This window comes from Mastigoproctus giganteus, chromosome 6 (assembly GCF_048544385.1).
Source record: "Mastigoproctus giganteus isolate SK-2022 chromosome 6, ASM4854438v1, whole genome shotgun sequence".
Classification (NCBI taxonomy): Eukaryota; Metazoa; Arthropoda; class Arachnida; order Uropygi; family Thelyphonidae; genus Mastigoproctus; species Mastigoproctus giganteus.
In genome coordinates, this window is record NC_143580.1 from 146,829,797 (window position 1) to 146,847,692 (window position 17,896).

At 36.0% G+C, this 17,896-nt stretch overlaps 1 protein-coding gene across 1 annotated transcript in view; it reads left to right on the plus strand.

Moving 5' to 3' along the window:
* LOC150084642 (crooked neck-like protein 1) overlaps positions 1 to 12,977 on the plus strand; it is a 211,774-nt gene extending 198,797 nt beyond the window's left edge. The window contains 1 exon segment of the mRNA XM_090376310.1: positions 12,813 to 12,977. Coding sequence (XP_090232436.1) covers positions 12,813 to 12,977 — 165 coding nt within the window.
* The last annotated feature ends 4,919 nt before the right edge of the window (positions 12,978 to 17,896 follow it).

The following is a 17,896-nucleotide window of genomic DNA, read 5'->3' on the forward strand; positions in this document are numbered from 1 at the left end:
ATTTCTTCCATCATGCAGTATGATTGATGACTTTTGAGGTTATGATGAACGTCGTGGCGAGATCCAATGTTACAGCTCTAAAACGGTGTTTGCAGGCCGGCCGTTAGTTAGTACACCGCACCGAACCTATTGGTAACTCTCTAGGAGGCTTCCGGATCAGCTATATATAATCTTGCTACCTCTACTCTGCCAGATGGTGACTGGAGGGAGTCCGAGTAGTGTGTATGCGGGGAGCATTGTCGAGGCCACATTATGTCAAGGATCTGAGTATATTCTTACCACGTGTATGCCATATCCAAAAATTTCATTACATCATACAGCATGTCCCACCCACTTTTTCTTACTATTGAATACACCAAGAATTGTCAAACTAATGGAGCAAGCTTATCTGTGAAAAGATCTAAACCTCCCAAACACTTCCTAATTCATTTCACAAATATACATGGTCTCAATTCTAATCTCAACGATGTCCATTTCCACTTGCAGTCTGCCAAACCCTATGTACTGTTTCTGACAGAATCTCAGATGATTCAACTACTGCTCATCTCAGATGCCCAAATTATTCGCTGTATGATTCCTTTCGCCTCAAAGGTGGTACTTGTGCATATGTCTGTTCTGATATTCCCTGTCAGAGACTTGGCAATTTGGAATCTCATCTCTTTGATCTTCTCTGGCTTAAAATCTCTCTACCTCATTGTGTCAAATTCATCTGTTGTCTCTACCGTTTTCACAACTCCATTAATCACTTGGAGCTCTTTGACTTTCTCCAGTCCAACTTTCCTAACAGTGAGGTAATTTACCTTGGTGATTTTAATGTTCACAACTCCAGCTGGCTTCCGTTTTCTAGTCACACCGAGCCAGCAGGACGAGACACTGAGGCTTTTGCATTTACTAATGACCTTGCACAGATTGTTCCTTTACCTGCAAGAATACCGGACAATCCTAATCATACAGCCAATACGCTTGATCTTTTTCTCACAAACAACCCTTCTAATTACACAGTTGAAGTGAGAGGTCCTTTAGGCACTTCAGATCAAAACTTGGTGATTGTCTCTTCTCCAATAGAACCTTTATCTCATGGCTATTCCCAACCTCTTGTTGTTTCACATTACAAGAATGCAAAATGGGATGACCTGCGAGACTTCTTTTCTTCTTTTCCTTGGTCGGATTACTGTTTCAAAACTTCTGATGTCAACATTTGCTCAGATCGTGTCAGTGAAATTATTCTTGCAGGAATGGAATCCTTTATCTCACACTCCACTTTAAAATCTCGTCCTTTATCTAAACCTTGGTTTTCCGATAAATGTGCTAAGGCTGTTCAAGAGAAGAATGTTGCATATCGTAATTGGCTTGTTTCTAATTCTTCAGTTTCATTTTCTGCCTACACCAAAGCTCGCAACAATTGTAAAGCAGTTATTAATCAGTCCAAACTAGAGTTTGAACAGGCTAAGAGTAGAAAACTTGCTTCTTGCCCTAATGGTAGCCGAGCATTCTGGTCTCTTGCCAAAGCTATTGGCCACAACTTTTGCCCATCTCTGCTCCCACCTCTGTCCAGACCAGATGGTTCTGTTGCCACTTCAGCCAAGGATAAAGCAGACCTGCTAGCATCCCATTTTTCTTCCAACTCATGTATTAATGATCTTGGTAAAACATCTCTCACCATTCCCAACATGCTCCATTCCATGCCTCCTGTGGTCTTCCGTCAAAAGGATTATGGCGAATCTTGATGCTAAGAAAGCTCCAAGTCCTGATGGTATTTCTCCACTTGTTCTCAAAACCTGTGCTTCTGAACTTACTCCCGTTCTTTGCGGCCTTTTTTCACTTTCTTATTCCAAAGGCGTTTTTCCTTCTGCTTGGAAATATGCTCATATCCAGCCAGTTCCTAAAAAGGATGACAAATCCCTCCCATCCAGTTATCGTCCCATTGCAATTACTTCTACCCTTTCTTTCTAAAGTAATGGAGAAATCAATTAACCACCAACTCTTAAACTACCTAGAAACCTTCCATCTGATCAACGATCGTCGGTATGGATTCCATCAGTGTCGATCCACTGGTGATATTTTTGCTTATGTTACCCATTTATGGACTAATTCAATGGAAAGGTTCGGTGAAACACAAGTAGTTGCTCTTGACATCTCAAAGGCTTCAAGCTTTCATCTTATGGTTTGCCAACTGTTTTTAGTAATTGATTATCCAGTTTTCTCTCTGATCGCTCACTGAGGGTGATGGTAGATGGCTCTCTGTCTTCTAACTTCTCCACTAATGCCGGTGTCCCTCAAGGTTCAGTTCTTTCCCCCACTCTTTTTCTATTGTATATTAATGACCTTCTTCCATTGACTGGAAATCCTATCCATAGTTTTGCCAATGATAGCATATTGCATTCCACTTTCCATTTTGAGAAACCTTGTCCTGCTCAATCAGTTTCAACTTCTCGAAAATCTGCTACCAATTCCTTAAATGTTGATCTTCAGGTAATTCTTTAGTGTGGCAAAGACAACTTAGTTGATTTCAACCCTTCTAAAACTCAATCTTGTCTTATATCTCGCAAAAAGGATTCTTCTGCTCCTATGCTTATCTTTAGTGACACTCCGTTTTCTAGGCAAAATGATATATATCTTTTGGGGATTACCCTGACTTCTAATCTCTCTTGGCACAAACACATTACAAATATTGCTTCCTCTGCATCTAAAAAACTTGCTTTTCTCTTTCGGCATTACTTTTCTTCCAAACAGCTGCTCACTCTGTATAAATCGCAAATTCACCCTGCCATGGAATATTTTTCCCACATCTGGGGTGATGCCTCCAAAACCTCTCTCAGGCTTCTTGATTCCATTCAGAAGAGGGCAGTTAGGTTAATTAATGATTCATCTCTAAAAGAGTCTTTCCACTCACTTTCTCATAGACATACTGTTTCTGCTGCCTGCCTCTTCTACAGATACTTCCACGGGCACTGTTCTAACGAGCTAAGAGCTCGTTAAATGTAGTACATATTAAGAAATTTAGTAATCCATCTGAAAAAACCCTTAGCCATAAATGTGAAGCTTCGTTGGAATCAGGGGAGGTCCCATGGACTTGAGATTTTCAGGTGTGTCCCGAATTCACAAAGGGTGACAAGTAATTACAGACATGTTAGTTTAACTTCTGTCCCTGGAAAATAATGGAGTCACTGGTTAAAGAAGTAATGCAAAATCATCTAGAGAAGACTGCATTTACAGTTCAGACATAGCATGGGTTTTTTAAAGGGGAAATCTTGTCTGACCAAATTTATTTGATACTATGATGTTGTCACAAAGGAACTGAAATCAAAAATAATTTTCACATCATATTCTTGGATTTCAGGAAAGCTTCTGTTTGATACTGTTGCAAATAAAAGACTGCTGTACAAATTGGAGCATTGTGGTATAAAGGGATGGTTGAGTGGGAAAAGACAGAGTGGTAATCAATGGACACTGCTCTTTGTAGACTAATGTTATTAATGAAGTCCCTCAGGATTTGGTTTTGGGGCCCCTTGTTGTTTTCTGTATTTATCAATGATATTGATAAAGGTGTATCAGGGATAATGTCCAAGTTTGCAGATGACATGAAAGTTGGCAGGGTTGTTAATGACAGTACACAACTGCAACATTTGCCAACCGGGCTAGCCGGGTGGGTAAAGTACCCAAAGGTTGCGGGTTCGAATCCCGCCTCAGGCTTGCATGAAAGTACTGCAAAAAAAAAAAAAAAAAAAAAAAAAACCTTGGGAGGTGCATTATGGCCACAGAAGCCGATGCGCCAACAACTACCAAAAAAAAAAAAAAAAAAAAAAAAAAAAAACTGCAACAGGTCTAGAAAAATTGAGCAGATGGGCTGAGATGTATCAATGTTTGACATTGACAAATGTAAAGTACTGTATATGGGTAGCAGTAACCCCCCAGAGCAATGTACCAACTGTGTGGTACTACACTCGGGGTAGTGGAAAATGAAAAGGACCTTGGGGGTAATTGTGCAGTTAGATATGGAGTTTTCTGAGCAGTGCAGACATGCTGCAACAGTAGCTCATGGTGTCTTGTCAATGATATACAGGAATTTTGCTGGCAGATAAGGAGGTGATTGTCCCCTTGTATTAGGCAATGGTCAGGCCACACCTTGAGTACTGCATACAGGTCTGGAGGTCTCATTTTAGGAAGGACGTAGAGTTGCTGGAATGAGTACAGAAAAGGGTAACAAGATTGGTGTTTGGAAAAAAAGGGTTGCTGTTACCAAGAAAGGCTAAAGTTCTGCAAATTGTAGCATCTGGTGACTAGGCAGGGTGCGAGGTGATCTAAGTGCAGTGTGTAAGGCCTTGAATGGTTTGAGCAAGCCCAATGCCTGATGGGATCTTTCCTCTTTTGGTCAGATTACTCACTTGAGGGGACATGAATTGAAATTTAAAAAGACAATTGTAAAATAGATGTGTGGAAATTTGTAAGTTCTAGGTAGAACTAGACAAGCATTTTGAGTGAATGGGTGGGTGAAATGGGAAGGGTTTTTTTTCCCCCTTTGCTGATGCTATATAAGCTTGCTTTCTTGCATCATATGCCTCTGATAATATTGATGAGGGATGAGAGTATATCAGGCTTATTATCTCAGTTTGCAGATGATACAAAGGTTGGCAGGGTGGTTAATGAAGGTATGTTGCTCCAAGAAGAAGATCTAGAAGTAGGCAGAAGAGCTAAGAAATGACAATTGAAGTTTAACGTTGACAAATGCAAGGTACTTTACATGGGTAGCAGTAATCCCAGAGTAATGTATAAACTGTGTTTACGTTACTCTGGGATTACTGCTACCCATATACTCTGTTTTTTGGCTGAAAAGAATGCACCCATGCATTTTTCTCTGCCACATTTCTCAATCATTTATCATTATGAATCAACAGGGCTTACCTTTATTTTTTGATATAGGAAGCTTCTTTTCCAACTCTCCTTGTCCAACTCGCTAATAATTCATGGGGAAGGCAATATCAATTTTGCAAAACATTGTCATAAACTTTGGATTTTGGAGGTCTAAACGGGTTAATAATTAAGGATCGATTGTTCTTTTTGGTCCTGTGGCTGGAATTTTGAGTTAAATTTAGGGGTCTAATAATTGGGTGGGGGGTAGGGGTTGGGGGTTATTCTCTACATTCCTTAAGTTGGACTAAAACTTTTCGGGGCATCATGTTCACAGGAAGAGAGTTACTCACAATTAATCCGAAACTTTTTTTCTTTCCTTATGCTGTAGTATTTGTTCTTCATGCATGCGTATAAGTGACCAATCGTCGGACAATAGGAATGGCCTACGGATATTGATTGAAGTTTCATGTAGTTTCATCTCTAAGGTTTCTGCAATGAGTAGTTTGTAGTAGTGTTGAATATTTATAATTTTTGTTTCAGTAAAGCCGAATGTATGTCGTTCATTTATTGCGTGGAACGAAAGTTCCGATGCATTTGAACGACCCGCCCACAACCGAAGCTTCGTGTTGTTTTGCTCGAAGCTGTGCCACTCCCATGGTGGATCCTACGTAGACAGCATCACAATTTTTGCATGGTATACTGTATACGAGGTCATGCTGTGATTGGAATGTGGTGTTTGAAGGCTGATTTCTGAAGAATGTGTATAGTTTGTTCATGGGTTTTGCTATGATTATCATGTCGGTTCCCTTGCATATTTGGTTAAGTTTATTGTACCAGTGCTCGATATATGGGATGGTGATGAAATATATTTTTTTGGTCTTGTCGGATTTTTTTTCTATGTTTGTTGCGAGGTTGTTGTTATTTATTTTATCACTGGCTATTGTTTTGACTTTGTTTATATAGGTTAGAGGGTAACCCCTATTTGAGAATCTTCTAGTTAGTTCATTTATTTCAGTGGTTAGAGAAATCTGGGTGGAAGAATATTTATAGGCATTTTGAAATTGGTTCAGCATGACCGATTTTTTGTATGGTTGGGGGTGGTAACTGTGGAAGTGTAGAAGCATCCCTTTATTAGTGGGTTTTCTATATATGCTGAAATTTAGTTTTTGGTCTAATCTGTGTATGGTAAAATTAAGGAAATTTATGGAGTGGGATTCTGCTTCAGTTTCTAATTCAAATTTTAGTCTCTGATGGATGTTATTAAAAACCTGTAGAATATTGTTTATGGTCAAATGGTCTATGATGATTAGGATGTCGTCCAGATATCTTCCGTAATATGTGATCTGTGGTATAAATGGATCAAGATGGATCTTTTCTAATTTGTCTAAGTATAGTTCGGCAATGAGTCCGCTAATGTTTAAGCCCATTGGGAGGCCAAAAATCTGTCTGTATATTTTTTCTTGGAATAGAATGTAATTTGCATTTACTAATAGTTTTGTTAGTTCGAATATTCTGTCTTTGGGGAGTCTGGTGTTATTAATTTTTGTTTTATCATCGTTTAAGTAGGCCCAGACTATGTCTAATGCGTAGGGTACATTTACGTTAGTGTATAGTGAAGTCACATCGAGTGAATATAACTTCATATCCTCCTTGATATGGAGATCTTTGAGGTTCATGAATAAAGCATCGTAGTTTTTTATATTATATGTTAGGAGTTCTCGGAGTGGTTTTAGAATAGGGTAGATGAACATGGCTAGGGAGGCAAAAGCTGAATTCTTATATGACACGATGGGTCGTATTGGGTATCCTGTTTTGTGCAATTTTACTTGGCCGAATAAGTTTGGGATATTGCATGTGTGGGCTTTAATTTGTTTGAGCTGGGCCATAGTGATGTGGTCATCTTTCCTATAGGTAGTGAGCAATGTTATATTTGTTAACTAAGCTGTTGAACTCTGATGGTGCTACTTCTTCATATGTCTGAAATGGTGGTGTATAATTTATTTATATAGTCTCCTTTATTTAGAATAACTACTGTATCGCCTTTGTCGGCCTTTTGAATAATGATATCTCGGTTTTGTCTAAGTGTGTGTAAAGCTTTTGCTTCTTCTCTATGTCGTTTTGATATTGAGGGGATAGCTTGGTTTATGATTCGATTGGTTTGTTGGATTAATACGTTTTTTTGTGGCAAATCTCTAAGAGCGAACTCTATCATATGAGCGACATGATCAGTTTCTGGCATTGTTTTCGTCTCGTTTTTGAAAAAAAATGGACAGAGTTTCTTCCAGACACCATTCAATGTTTTTTTGTGAATTTCATCCCAAGATTCTTCAATGATTCTTACAGCATCTAAAACATTGAATTGTTTCCAAAAGTCTTTAACAGATATCTCACTATTTTTTTCTCATAGCTTCATTCAGACGTGCAAATGAATGCCTTGTGTAGTAGGCCTTGAATGTTTTGATGACTCCCTGGTCCATCGGTTGAAGCAAGCTGGTTGTGTTTGGAGGCAAAAACACAACTTTCACACGTTGGTCGAAATTAATTAGGGTGGCAGGAGGGTGACTGGGTGCATTGTTAATAAGAAGGATCAATTTAAATGGAATCTGTTTAGACTTGCAATAACGTTTGACTTCGGGTATGAAGAGGTGCCCAAACCAGTCCTCAAAAACGGAAGTTGTCACCCAAGCTTTATGATTTGACTTCCAAATCACTGGTAAGCTAATTTTAGATATATTTTTTAAAACTCTTGGGTTTTCGGAGCGATAAATTAAGAGAGGTTTTAACTTGCAGTCACCAGCTGCATTCCCGCCGACCATCATTGTCATTCGGTCTTTGGAAACCTTAAAGCCTGGAAAGTTTTTTTATTTGAGAAAACGATGTAATGTGCGACGGCAGAGAGTGAGAGCGAAAGATGAACAAAATTCAGCTTTGCTGCCGCATGAGCTGCACACATATACAAGAATTTGCATTCCAACTGTCATATTTATACGTGTGCATTCGAATTCGTGCTCAACTTTTGTCGGAAATTAGCCTGTTGGCTGAAGGCTTCAGTTCTGCAAATCGCAGCATCTTGAGATCTTTGGCATCTGAGAGGTGATCTGATTAAGGTGTTTAAGGCTTTGAATGGCTTAACCATACTTCATGCTGATGGGATTCTTCCTCTTGCTCAGACTTAGATGAGGGAGCATAAATTCAAATTGAGGAATGATGGTTGCAGAATAGATTTTCAGAAGTTTTCCTTCAGCCAACAGGTGCTTGAACAAGCTCCCATCTTCGTTGTTGGGGGTGGATAGTTTGAATAAATTGAGGGAAGAACTAGTCAAACTACTGGAGTGGATGTATAGGTGAATTTCTTTTTTTGCATTGCTCTGTAAGCTTGCTTTCTTTTATTGTGTGCAACTATTAATACTAAATTATTTGCACTTTACTTAGAAAGTGGACATATTCCTTTATAATATGTTAATATTGGATAGACAGCTAACAAATTTTATAATGGAAACCAGAAAAATTTAGCAATTAGGTCAACAAATTGTTGCATTAATAGCCATATATCAGAAGAGTGGGACTTAAAAGGTTTAAGTGTAGTAATTAGAGTAAAATTTAATGCCCCCCCCCCAGTAATAACCGAATTCGTTCGTTTATTCAGGACTTTGACTAGAGGATGGGTAGTTGTGGACCAGGGGAATTTTCGAGTGAAAAAAACTACTCCAAATACTTTTTTTTTTTCTTAATTTCTAATGATTTTCTGCCCCTAACCTACTAGTTTATATGAGGAAGACCGTCTTACATTCCTTTTTTTGCCTTTCGTGGGAATAAATTAAACTGTGACATTACTTCTTGCCATCTGAAGATTGTATTTCAAAGAGAAACTGTCATGTTTTGGGTGAGCTTACATCTGCTAACTTTCTTTCTATCCATTAGGATGGTTTCTTTTGTCATTAAAAGTCGGAATATTAATATTTCATGTTCCGGGTCAAAGATCTTTGTCAAATGTTTTAATCCAAATCAATGCAAAATTTTAAGGGTTTTCAGTATTTAAAGATAAATATCATTACATAATATACTTTCAAGTTTGTTTATATTATTTTCTCTCTTTTGTAGTTGTGGTTTTAATAAAATCTGCGTAATTTCCTATAGGACTTTTTTTTATTTTTTTTTTATTTACCTTTTATTAGTCATTCACTTTCCACAAATTTATTTTTCATAACAAGGGGTCAAATATGTAAAATTTAAAATTCTAATGTAAGTTGCATTTGTTCTGTGTATACAGAAGGTCTCAAAAAGAAGCAGTTGGCTTGTTCACTACTTCTGTCCATCTATACTCCCACCTCTGTGTTCTGTTCCATCCTCAGCTAAAGATAAAGCCTACTTAATGACATCTTACTTTTTTGTGAACTCTTGTATTGACAATCTTGGTAAATCACCTCCTACCAAACTACCAGAAAATTAAAATATTAATCCGACCAAAAAAAAAAAAGAAGCATAATAGAAATCACATACATAATGCCATATAACAGGAGGCTGAAATTGGCCATGAGATTGAGGCTCTGTTGAAGAAGCGACCATCACTAAATTCTCATATGGGTTACTGGACATAATTATCTGTACCGTGAAAGGTTATCAAGGAACACATCAAGAGTGTTAGGTATGAGTTATTTTGGAAAACATCAAGTGAGGTTGTGTCTTCAGGACAGTCTGGTATCTTAGTAGGTAAATGAACAAGTTGTGTAACATCATCAGTAATAGCAAAAGCTTCAGAATCCGGATGGAGTTGTGATTGTTAAAACCACCAAGGAAACTTCAATCTTGGGAAAATAAAACTGGAGGAGCAGCATTAGAAGAGCAATTAATATTAGTATTGGCAAAATAATGTAAACAAGCAAAGCTTATACAGCATCAGGCAAAATATATTAGTGAAACTAAAAATAATTTTTCCACTTCATTTGCTCATCTTTTCTAATAATATTCCCAGTCCTTTGAATTTATTCCTTCAATCGGCTACTTTCTGACCAAAGGCAAATTTATGCACCTGTTAAGCCAACCTTCTTTGATTTAAATGTCCTCTAGTTGAGCTGTCTTATAAAGAGATGACAGCATTTAGTTTACTTACAGAACTCCAGTCTTTGTAAGAATATGCATTTGTACCTTCATCTAATATTGTTGAGAATACAAAAGTATGTTCTTAATGAGGAGGTTACATACAAGGGTCTTTGATAATGTCTTGGATGAAGCCGTAAGGGTTATAAAAAAAAGGAACAAAGATAACACTTCTACCAACCTCAAGAGTTCTTGTGGGCAACCTCTGTTTACTATATAGACAGAAAGAGGAAATGAACTAGGTGCTCAGATCACAACAGAGGCTACTTGTAAAAAACTTGTTAAGAACTTCTGCAGAAGTAAACTTGAAATGTAACAAATTATTTCATGTTATGCTTAGCTTTATAACAACCTAAGCTGATGCTGCATAAACTTGCTTTCTTGCATTGTATGCCTCTGCTAATGCTAACTCTTGACATCCAAGTCTCAACAGCAGGGTCATTGTTATAAATAAAATTTGGACTCGGAAGAGGTATGACTCAGTCTCTCCCTGTTCTTCAAAGTGAATGTGATATTATCACTCTGTGATTCCCAATCTTTTTTGTTAACTCCGGAACCAAACTACCCTTCAGTTAATATGGCTAGCAAACATAAAATTGAGTCACCAACTCAAATCAAAATTTGCAACACAGCAAATTTTCAAGCTCTTCTGCCTGCTCTGCACAACTGGTAAACGTAGTAAAATACAGTATTGCAACATTTAATATCTTCAGTTTAATAGTATTTTTTTTTTTTTTTTTATAAATACCCCAAACATGAAAGGTATCAAAACCTATAGTATTTAGTACTGTGCATGGGTTGAAAGAGAAGTATGGGGCAAGGGGATGCCCGAAACTTTGCTCTAGAGACTAAACATGGGTTTCACCACTTCAAGCCTCCAATAAGCAAAGTGGTGGTATTTCACCGGTTGATGAAAGTCATCTACCACGTATGGTGTTTTTTCATAACATTCTAGTAGCTTCAGTGTGTTCAGATACCCCCCCCTCCTGACTTTCAATCATTCGTAGTCTCGACATTGCATATATATTAGAAATTAAAAAAATTACAAAAAAAATAGAATTAGTCCTAACAATAAGCTGCACTTGTTAATGACAATTGCGGCATCCCATGCTTAGCATGGCGTCATTAAGCCTAGCTACTCTCATTATGACTCAGTCTCTCTCTGTTCTTCAAAGCTAGTAAGCATGATGTTATCACTGTGTGATTCCCAATCTTTTTGTTATCTTGGGAACTAAACCACCCTTCAATTAATATGGCTAGCAAATGTAAAATTGAGTCACCATCTCCTGTCAAGAAGAAGAGAAAGACAATTAGCTTAGAGACAAAGCTGAAAATAATAGCACATGAAAAAGGTAAATCTAATGGAACTGGCTCATGACTTCACCTTATCTCACTTCACTGTATCCACCATCATGAAGGACAGAGGCAGAATTTGTGAAGCAGTAAAAGCGTCAGTGCTTATAAATTCAACAGTAACAACGAAAAAAAGAACTGGGCCTATTCGTGAGATGGAAAAGTTATTAGTTATATAGATAGAGGACCAAACTCGGAAGTGTGTCCCCGAGCTTATTAGCTATTCAGGCTAAAGCAAAATTTTAAAACTTTAAAATTACGTGCAGGAGATGACTAAAAAGAAACATTTGTCGCAAGTCGTGGATGGTTCAATGGGTTTAGAAGACATTACAATTTGCATAATGTGAAAGTGAGTTTAATCATATCATTGAAGAGGGAGGATATTCAATATGGATGAAACAAGCTTATTTTGGAAACAAATGCATGAACGTATGTACGTCTACAAAGAAGCTAATATACTGCCAGGATTTAAGGCATTCAAAGATCATGTCACCCTACATTTTTAGAGGAAATGTAGCCTGATATAAGCTAAAACCATTGATGATTTTTCATTCTGAAAATCCAAAATCATTGCCTGCCACATAGTAATATGTTTTCAACATTTATTCCATTCATTACCGTGTAATATCAAAGTTATAACCATCTCCACTACCAATATTTAACTGTTATTTCTAATACTATAATCATATTATAGTATTAGAAATCATAATCATATTATGCTATTATAATTATTCAGTGTTCTTGGTGCATTTTCTATAGGAAGCTGATAATCATATTATAAGCTCTGTGGGTAGTAGTGGTGGCACCTCCGTAGCCAGGTGGGAAGGAGCAACAGTGCATAGCACACGCTTCTTGATTAAACCGGGGTTCGAGCTTGTCACCAAATACGGAGGATGCGGAAAGGTCAGGGAATGACCACCGCATATTCCCGGAGCAATATGGCCTTAGTTGTTAATGCTCCTAAAAACCAAACAAACAACTGTGGGTAGTTTCAAAACAAAAACACATTGGTGTTTTTGTTTTGAAATTTCTATCTTTTTAAATATATAATTCATGAAATTTACTTTTTTTTATTCTATATATTTATTTATTTTAGTGATTTTGCTTCCCTGACTGCTTCTATTCAGAGCCTATCTATTGGAATAGGACTTTGAACCCCAGTATACCCAAGTAACCTGTATAGTATACTTTTACCTCTTGAGCTATTAGAGTAGTCAAAAGAAGGAATAGATGGTTCCTTCTATACTATATTCCTCTAATTTTTGTTTGCCAGACCATTTCAATTCCTACTACTCCACGTTACATGACTAATTCATTTTGCCTCTACCTTTTTACCTAAGTGATATCCATATATGACATCTTGCCTTACTGCTTGTATACAGACCTCCTTGCTATTCCTTAGCATTTTTTGCATCCACTCCTTTAACCCCACTTAATATTTACTTCTGTTATGTTATATCTATATATTTATTATTATTATTTTTATTTATTTATTATTATTTTTTTTCCAGTCTAATGCTCGCTGGGAAGAATATTATGATTATATTTTCCCAACTGATGAAGCAGCTCAACCACATATCGAACTTCTGGAACTTGCCAAGAAGTGGAAGAAGAATAAAGAAGAAACTGAAAACAGTGATTCACAAGACAATGATCATGTGTTACCAGTACTCTAAATTTGGTATATGCCAAAATAATTCATTTATAACTTGTATCAAAAGAAACTAAATGCCAAAGTAGTCGCTGAACCCCACTGAAGATTTCTTCTTGATATAATATATCAAACCTTTCTTTTCTAACAAGAATGACATTTTCAGTGTCATTTAAAGAGTACCATTATTACTCACATAGGGCTAAGGAAGAATAAGCCACAGTTCTCTCGCTCAGAATGACTTATGAAGTCTAGAATTTTTTTTTTTTTTTTTTTTTTAATTTATAAAGCCACTTTATTAGAGCCATAAGCTCACAGCGTGTTGGAATGCTGTTGCTCCAACACAACATGGAAAGGAGCCGAGATGTTGAAAAGTGATGATATAAAGAATATTGGACTGTCTGTAAAAAAACTACCTCAATTCCTTAGTTGATGTGGACAGAGGATTGTGTTGATAAACTCTTTTCCAGTTTGTGCCACAGGTGCTTGATGGGATTGAGATCCAAGGATTAGGCTGACCAGAAGAGATGCTTTAAATTTTTTAGTGTTATTTATCTTTCACACACTTGAAGAGGCAGATAGTTGCAATTTCATCTTGAAGTATCCGTGTCCGTAGAGTTACAATGGAACATTACCTGGTATAACTGATCATTAACAATATTCAGATAATATGCTTTGATGATCATTTTGCCCTCCTGTGGGATCAGGAGTCCAAGGTTATGCCACAAAAACATGTGCCAAATCATTATACCTCCTCCAGCAGCTTTTACTGTCAGAACAACTAGATGTTCTGACAGTAAAAGCTCTGAACAACAGAGTGATTTGTATGAGTTTCTCCATATGCTGATTCTTCCACAGTGCTGAAAAGTGGAAATCAGGACTTACTGGAGTGAATGGCTTACTTCCTGTCCTCCATTTTACATCCGTCCTTTGCATTCCTAGCATCAAAGCAGACATACCATAATTCTGGCATACAAGTCCTTTTAAACACAAAAACCCTAAAATTTTAAGGTAAACTTATACACTGAGTACAAAATTGTAATCTTGAAAAACACGAATATCGTATTTGCCAGGCCATAAGGCACTTTTCTCTATGAAATGCTGCCTAAAATTCCTCTGCTTCTTATGGTTCAAAAAATATATTACAACCCTGTATTGAGTATTACAGCTCTGATTCATACTACCTAATTACAACCCTGTACATGTGTACCAGGCACAGTTCTTGTTAGCTGCACATCTACTGATGTAGGAGGCAAAAATAATGTAAAATCAGGAATGAATATAAAGTTAAATTAACACTTTTATTGCCAAAAATTATAATCTGGATTTCAGTATGAAAATGTTTGGGCTAGCCATGATCCATTGGTTAGCATGCATGACAATGAGTAAACAGCCCATACTCTGCCACAAAAAAATTCAAAATCCATTATGACTATGGCACTGAAATTTAGGCTGCCTTTAATAGTTCGGTATGTATGTAGTTGAAATGAATTTTTAAACTCTTCTAGCCTTGGCTGCCTACAGCAATGTTTCCCAACCTGCATAACTTATAAAAGTAGTCAGCAGGACTTGACAATAAAACAGAGCTTCTTTGTGGCAGGCAACAATCTGGTGAACGGTGATGGTGCGACTGACATTAAAAAATAGTTTTACTGCAGTACTTTCAGTATGAGACAATGATATCCCACCCCACATCTTCACACTCTGGTCTACATCTGCAACAATAAACAGCATGATCAGTATTAATTTGAATTATTAATATTAATAATCATTTTATTGATGTTTGAGAATCGGTGATCCCTTCTATAAATCAGAGAGAAAAGTATCTCTTAGTAGCTCATGTTTCTGCTTAGTGCAGTGCATTAGTTTTAATGTATCATGAATGTAGTCCTGATGAAATGAGTACAAGACAGAAGAGGGCTTTGTATACTGTTTGCTTCAATTTTAAGGTATTAAATTATACAAAGAACATGAAACAGGGCAGCAGAAAGACATTTTAGTCCCTCTTCTCTCTCTCTCACTCCAGCCACAAAAAGTATACCTTTACGTGGATTTATATTTCAAATATATGCAATGAAATATTTTTACAAAACTTCTAAAATCTGGATGCATCTTATCTGTCAAAATTGTTAATACCAGTATATTTACATTTTATTACATATATATTTTTAAGAAATATACATTATTGCTCATCTTTTAAAACCAAAGAATTTATTCATCTTCTCCATCAGACAAAAATAGTTTATGGAATTCAACAGAAATTGTTTTGATGTTTACTTTTCATGTTCTTGAAAAGTATACTTTGGAGATTATCAGTTTCTTATGCCATCGCATAATGTGAAATCCTTCATAACTAGTTGCCTGTCCTTGAACTTTTGAATAAGTCATCATCATCAGCCATTTTCAATCCAGTGCAGGATGAAGGCCTCTCCAGCAACTTTCCAGTTCCTTCTGTGTTGAGCACTGGCCATCAATTTACTACCTACAAACTCATGAATTTCATCTATCCATCTCTGCCTTTTGAATAAGTAACACTTTCCAAATAGAGAAAACTGTAGCTTATTTTCAGTATAATATAACCACCCACACAGCTTTGTTTTGGGGATTTTTATTACCTCTTCAATAGGCAGGTAGGCACTGTTGAGTGTAAGAGTAGACAACATGGAAGTGAAATATTTTCTCATAGTATCAGAGATCCAAAAGGTGCATGAATTTATTTGAAAGTGCAAGGCTAGGGAGCTCATGATTTCACAATATGAGATGTTATAGTAATGAAGTTTGCCATATTGCAAACTTCATTTGCTCTCTTCATGAGTTTAATGCATATCAAAATTATGCCTTAGGGCACTACAGTATGTATTAGTAAATTTGAAGTTAGAGGCCTAAAAGAAAAGCCATAAATGCATCATGTGTATTTTACTATAATAAGAAATGTTGAAGATGCATGTAAAAAGAGAGGATTGGTTTATGAAACAAATTATGATTAAGCACAAATTTTTAAGACAAAAAATGGAGTGAACTTATTCACTAGAAAATGTGTTTTTGCGTTAGGCTTCTGTGAAAGTCTTCTACACCTGCAATGCATCCTTCATAGGCTATTTTTGCATGGTGTGTGTGTGTAGTGATGCCTTTGTGGTGTTCCCACATTAAACTCAGAGGTTGATTATTCTGTTACATAGCAACATTTACACCTCACAGTCTACTCCATTAAGCAACATTGGAACATTAGACACCTCAGTCAGTCATCTTATATTTTCAACAACAGTTGAAAATGTTCTGGGCATTTTTTTCCCATGCAGTGAAAACCTGAATGATGCAATCTTTTAACACTGAACCAGTGCAGCTGTTCTCTCTCTGCTGTAGTATCTGCTAAATGTGTGCTGACAATCAATTCTTAGGAAGTCTGTGAGATCCTGTCTGTTTCCTATTGTCAGTAAACTGATTGACTCACATGGCTTTATAGTGCTTTCCTGTACATGCCACATACCATTACATTTTTTGCATAGATTAACCTCTATGTTCCTAAGGAAGTGGCCAGTCAGCATATATATAGTTAGAAAAGTACCTTATGTGCACAACAGTGAAAATGCAATGAAATATAATATGAAGAAACATTTTAATAATTTATTTACTCTTTTTCTTACATGTGGTTTAAAGTAAATTAAACACCTGTAATGTTAGGGTTAGCAACATATGTTTCTCTGCTGATATTGCTGTCTGGTGTATTTCTGCCACACCTTACATCATCTGCAGGGCTAGTAATAACATAAAATACTCTTATCTGTTCAATTATTTTGGCAGTTTCACAATGAGATTTCTACTACCATTGGCCCAATTTCCACAATGCACCAAATAATGGGTAACACAGCAGCAAATAGCCCTTGTGGTTGTTTTGTGATTATACTTCAGCAATTAGTTTCATGTGATACATATTTACATAGTCACATAAATCTTCATGTGAAGGTGCCATGCAGTTGTAAATATATTGTTTCTGTATAAACTCTAAATATATTTTTTTATATTTGCTTCATTTGTATACATTTTAAAGCTTATTTATAAAGTTTTGACTAGATATCTCCCGAATTACACGCACAGTATAACAATGCTAATCTCTATTTAAACAAAGTTGAAAGAAATAGTTTTTTTTTTTTTTTTTTTTTAATATAACATCACTGTATAAAAGTTTTTAATTTGCTTATGATTTACAATTTTGGGGCAGTCATTATTTATGCATAAGTTGTGTTCCTGGAACATGCGCAAAATAAGATCCATTATCTCATAGAAATACATTAAAATTTGAGGGCTGTGTCCAAAAAACGCAAATTGTTGCCAACATAATTTTTTGGCTTATTTTATGCAGATAACATTATAAATTTTTTTATAATTAACATATGATAAAAGTAAATGAAATTTGTAATGAAAATTTACATGTACTGTATGAGAAATTATTTTCATGAATTTAGCAAAAAGTTAGCTGTATAGTACAGTAAAAAAAAAATACATTTTTTACTTTACAACCTGTAAGTTAAGAAACAAGTGCGAACATAAAAAAAGAAATCAAAAAATAAATGAAAAAAAAAAAAAAAAAAAATGTTTTTTACCATGCATGAACAATGTGTTATTTATTTATTTTTTATTATTTATTATTATTTTTTTTCACATATAATGAGATGTACAGTACACTCAGAATAATGGATCCTTCGGGTATTGAAGGTGCCATTATTTCGATTTTTCCATTATCTAGAAAGTTTTATTTTTAATATATTTAATGTATAAATAATGAGGCTAAATAAGAAATGGAGAGATTATTGTGAACTGAACTACATGTTTGCTAGAGATCCTCAAACTTTCTGAAGACATAAAAAAACATAACCATCCTGTAATATGTAAACATAAAAAAGTAATGTTGACGATCCAATATTAATTCTGCCATTAATACACTCC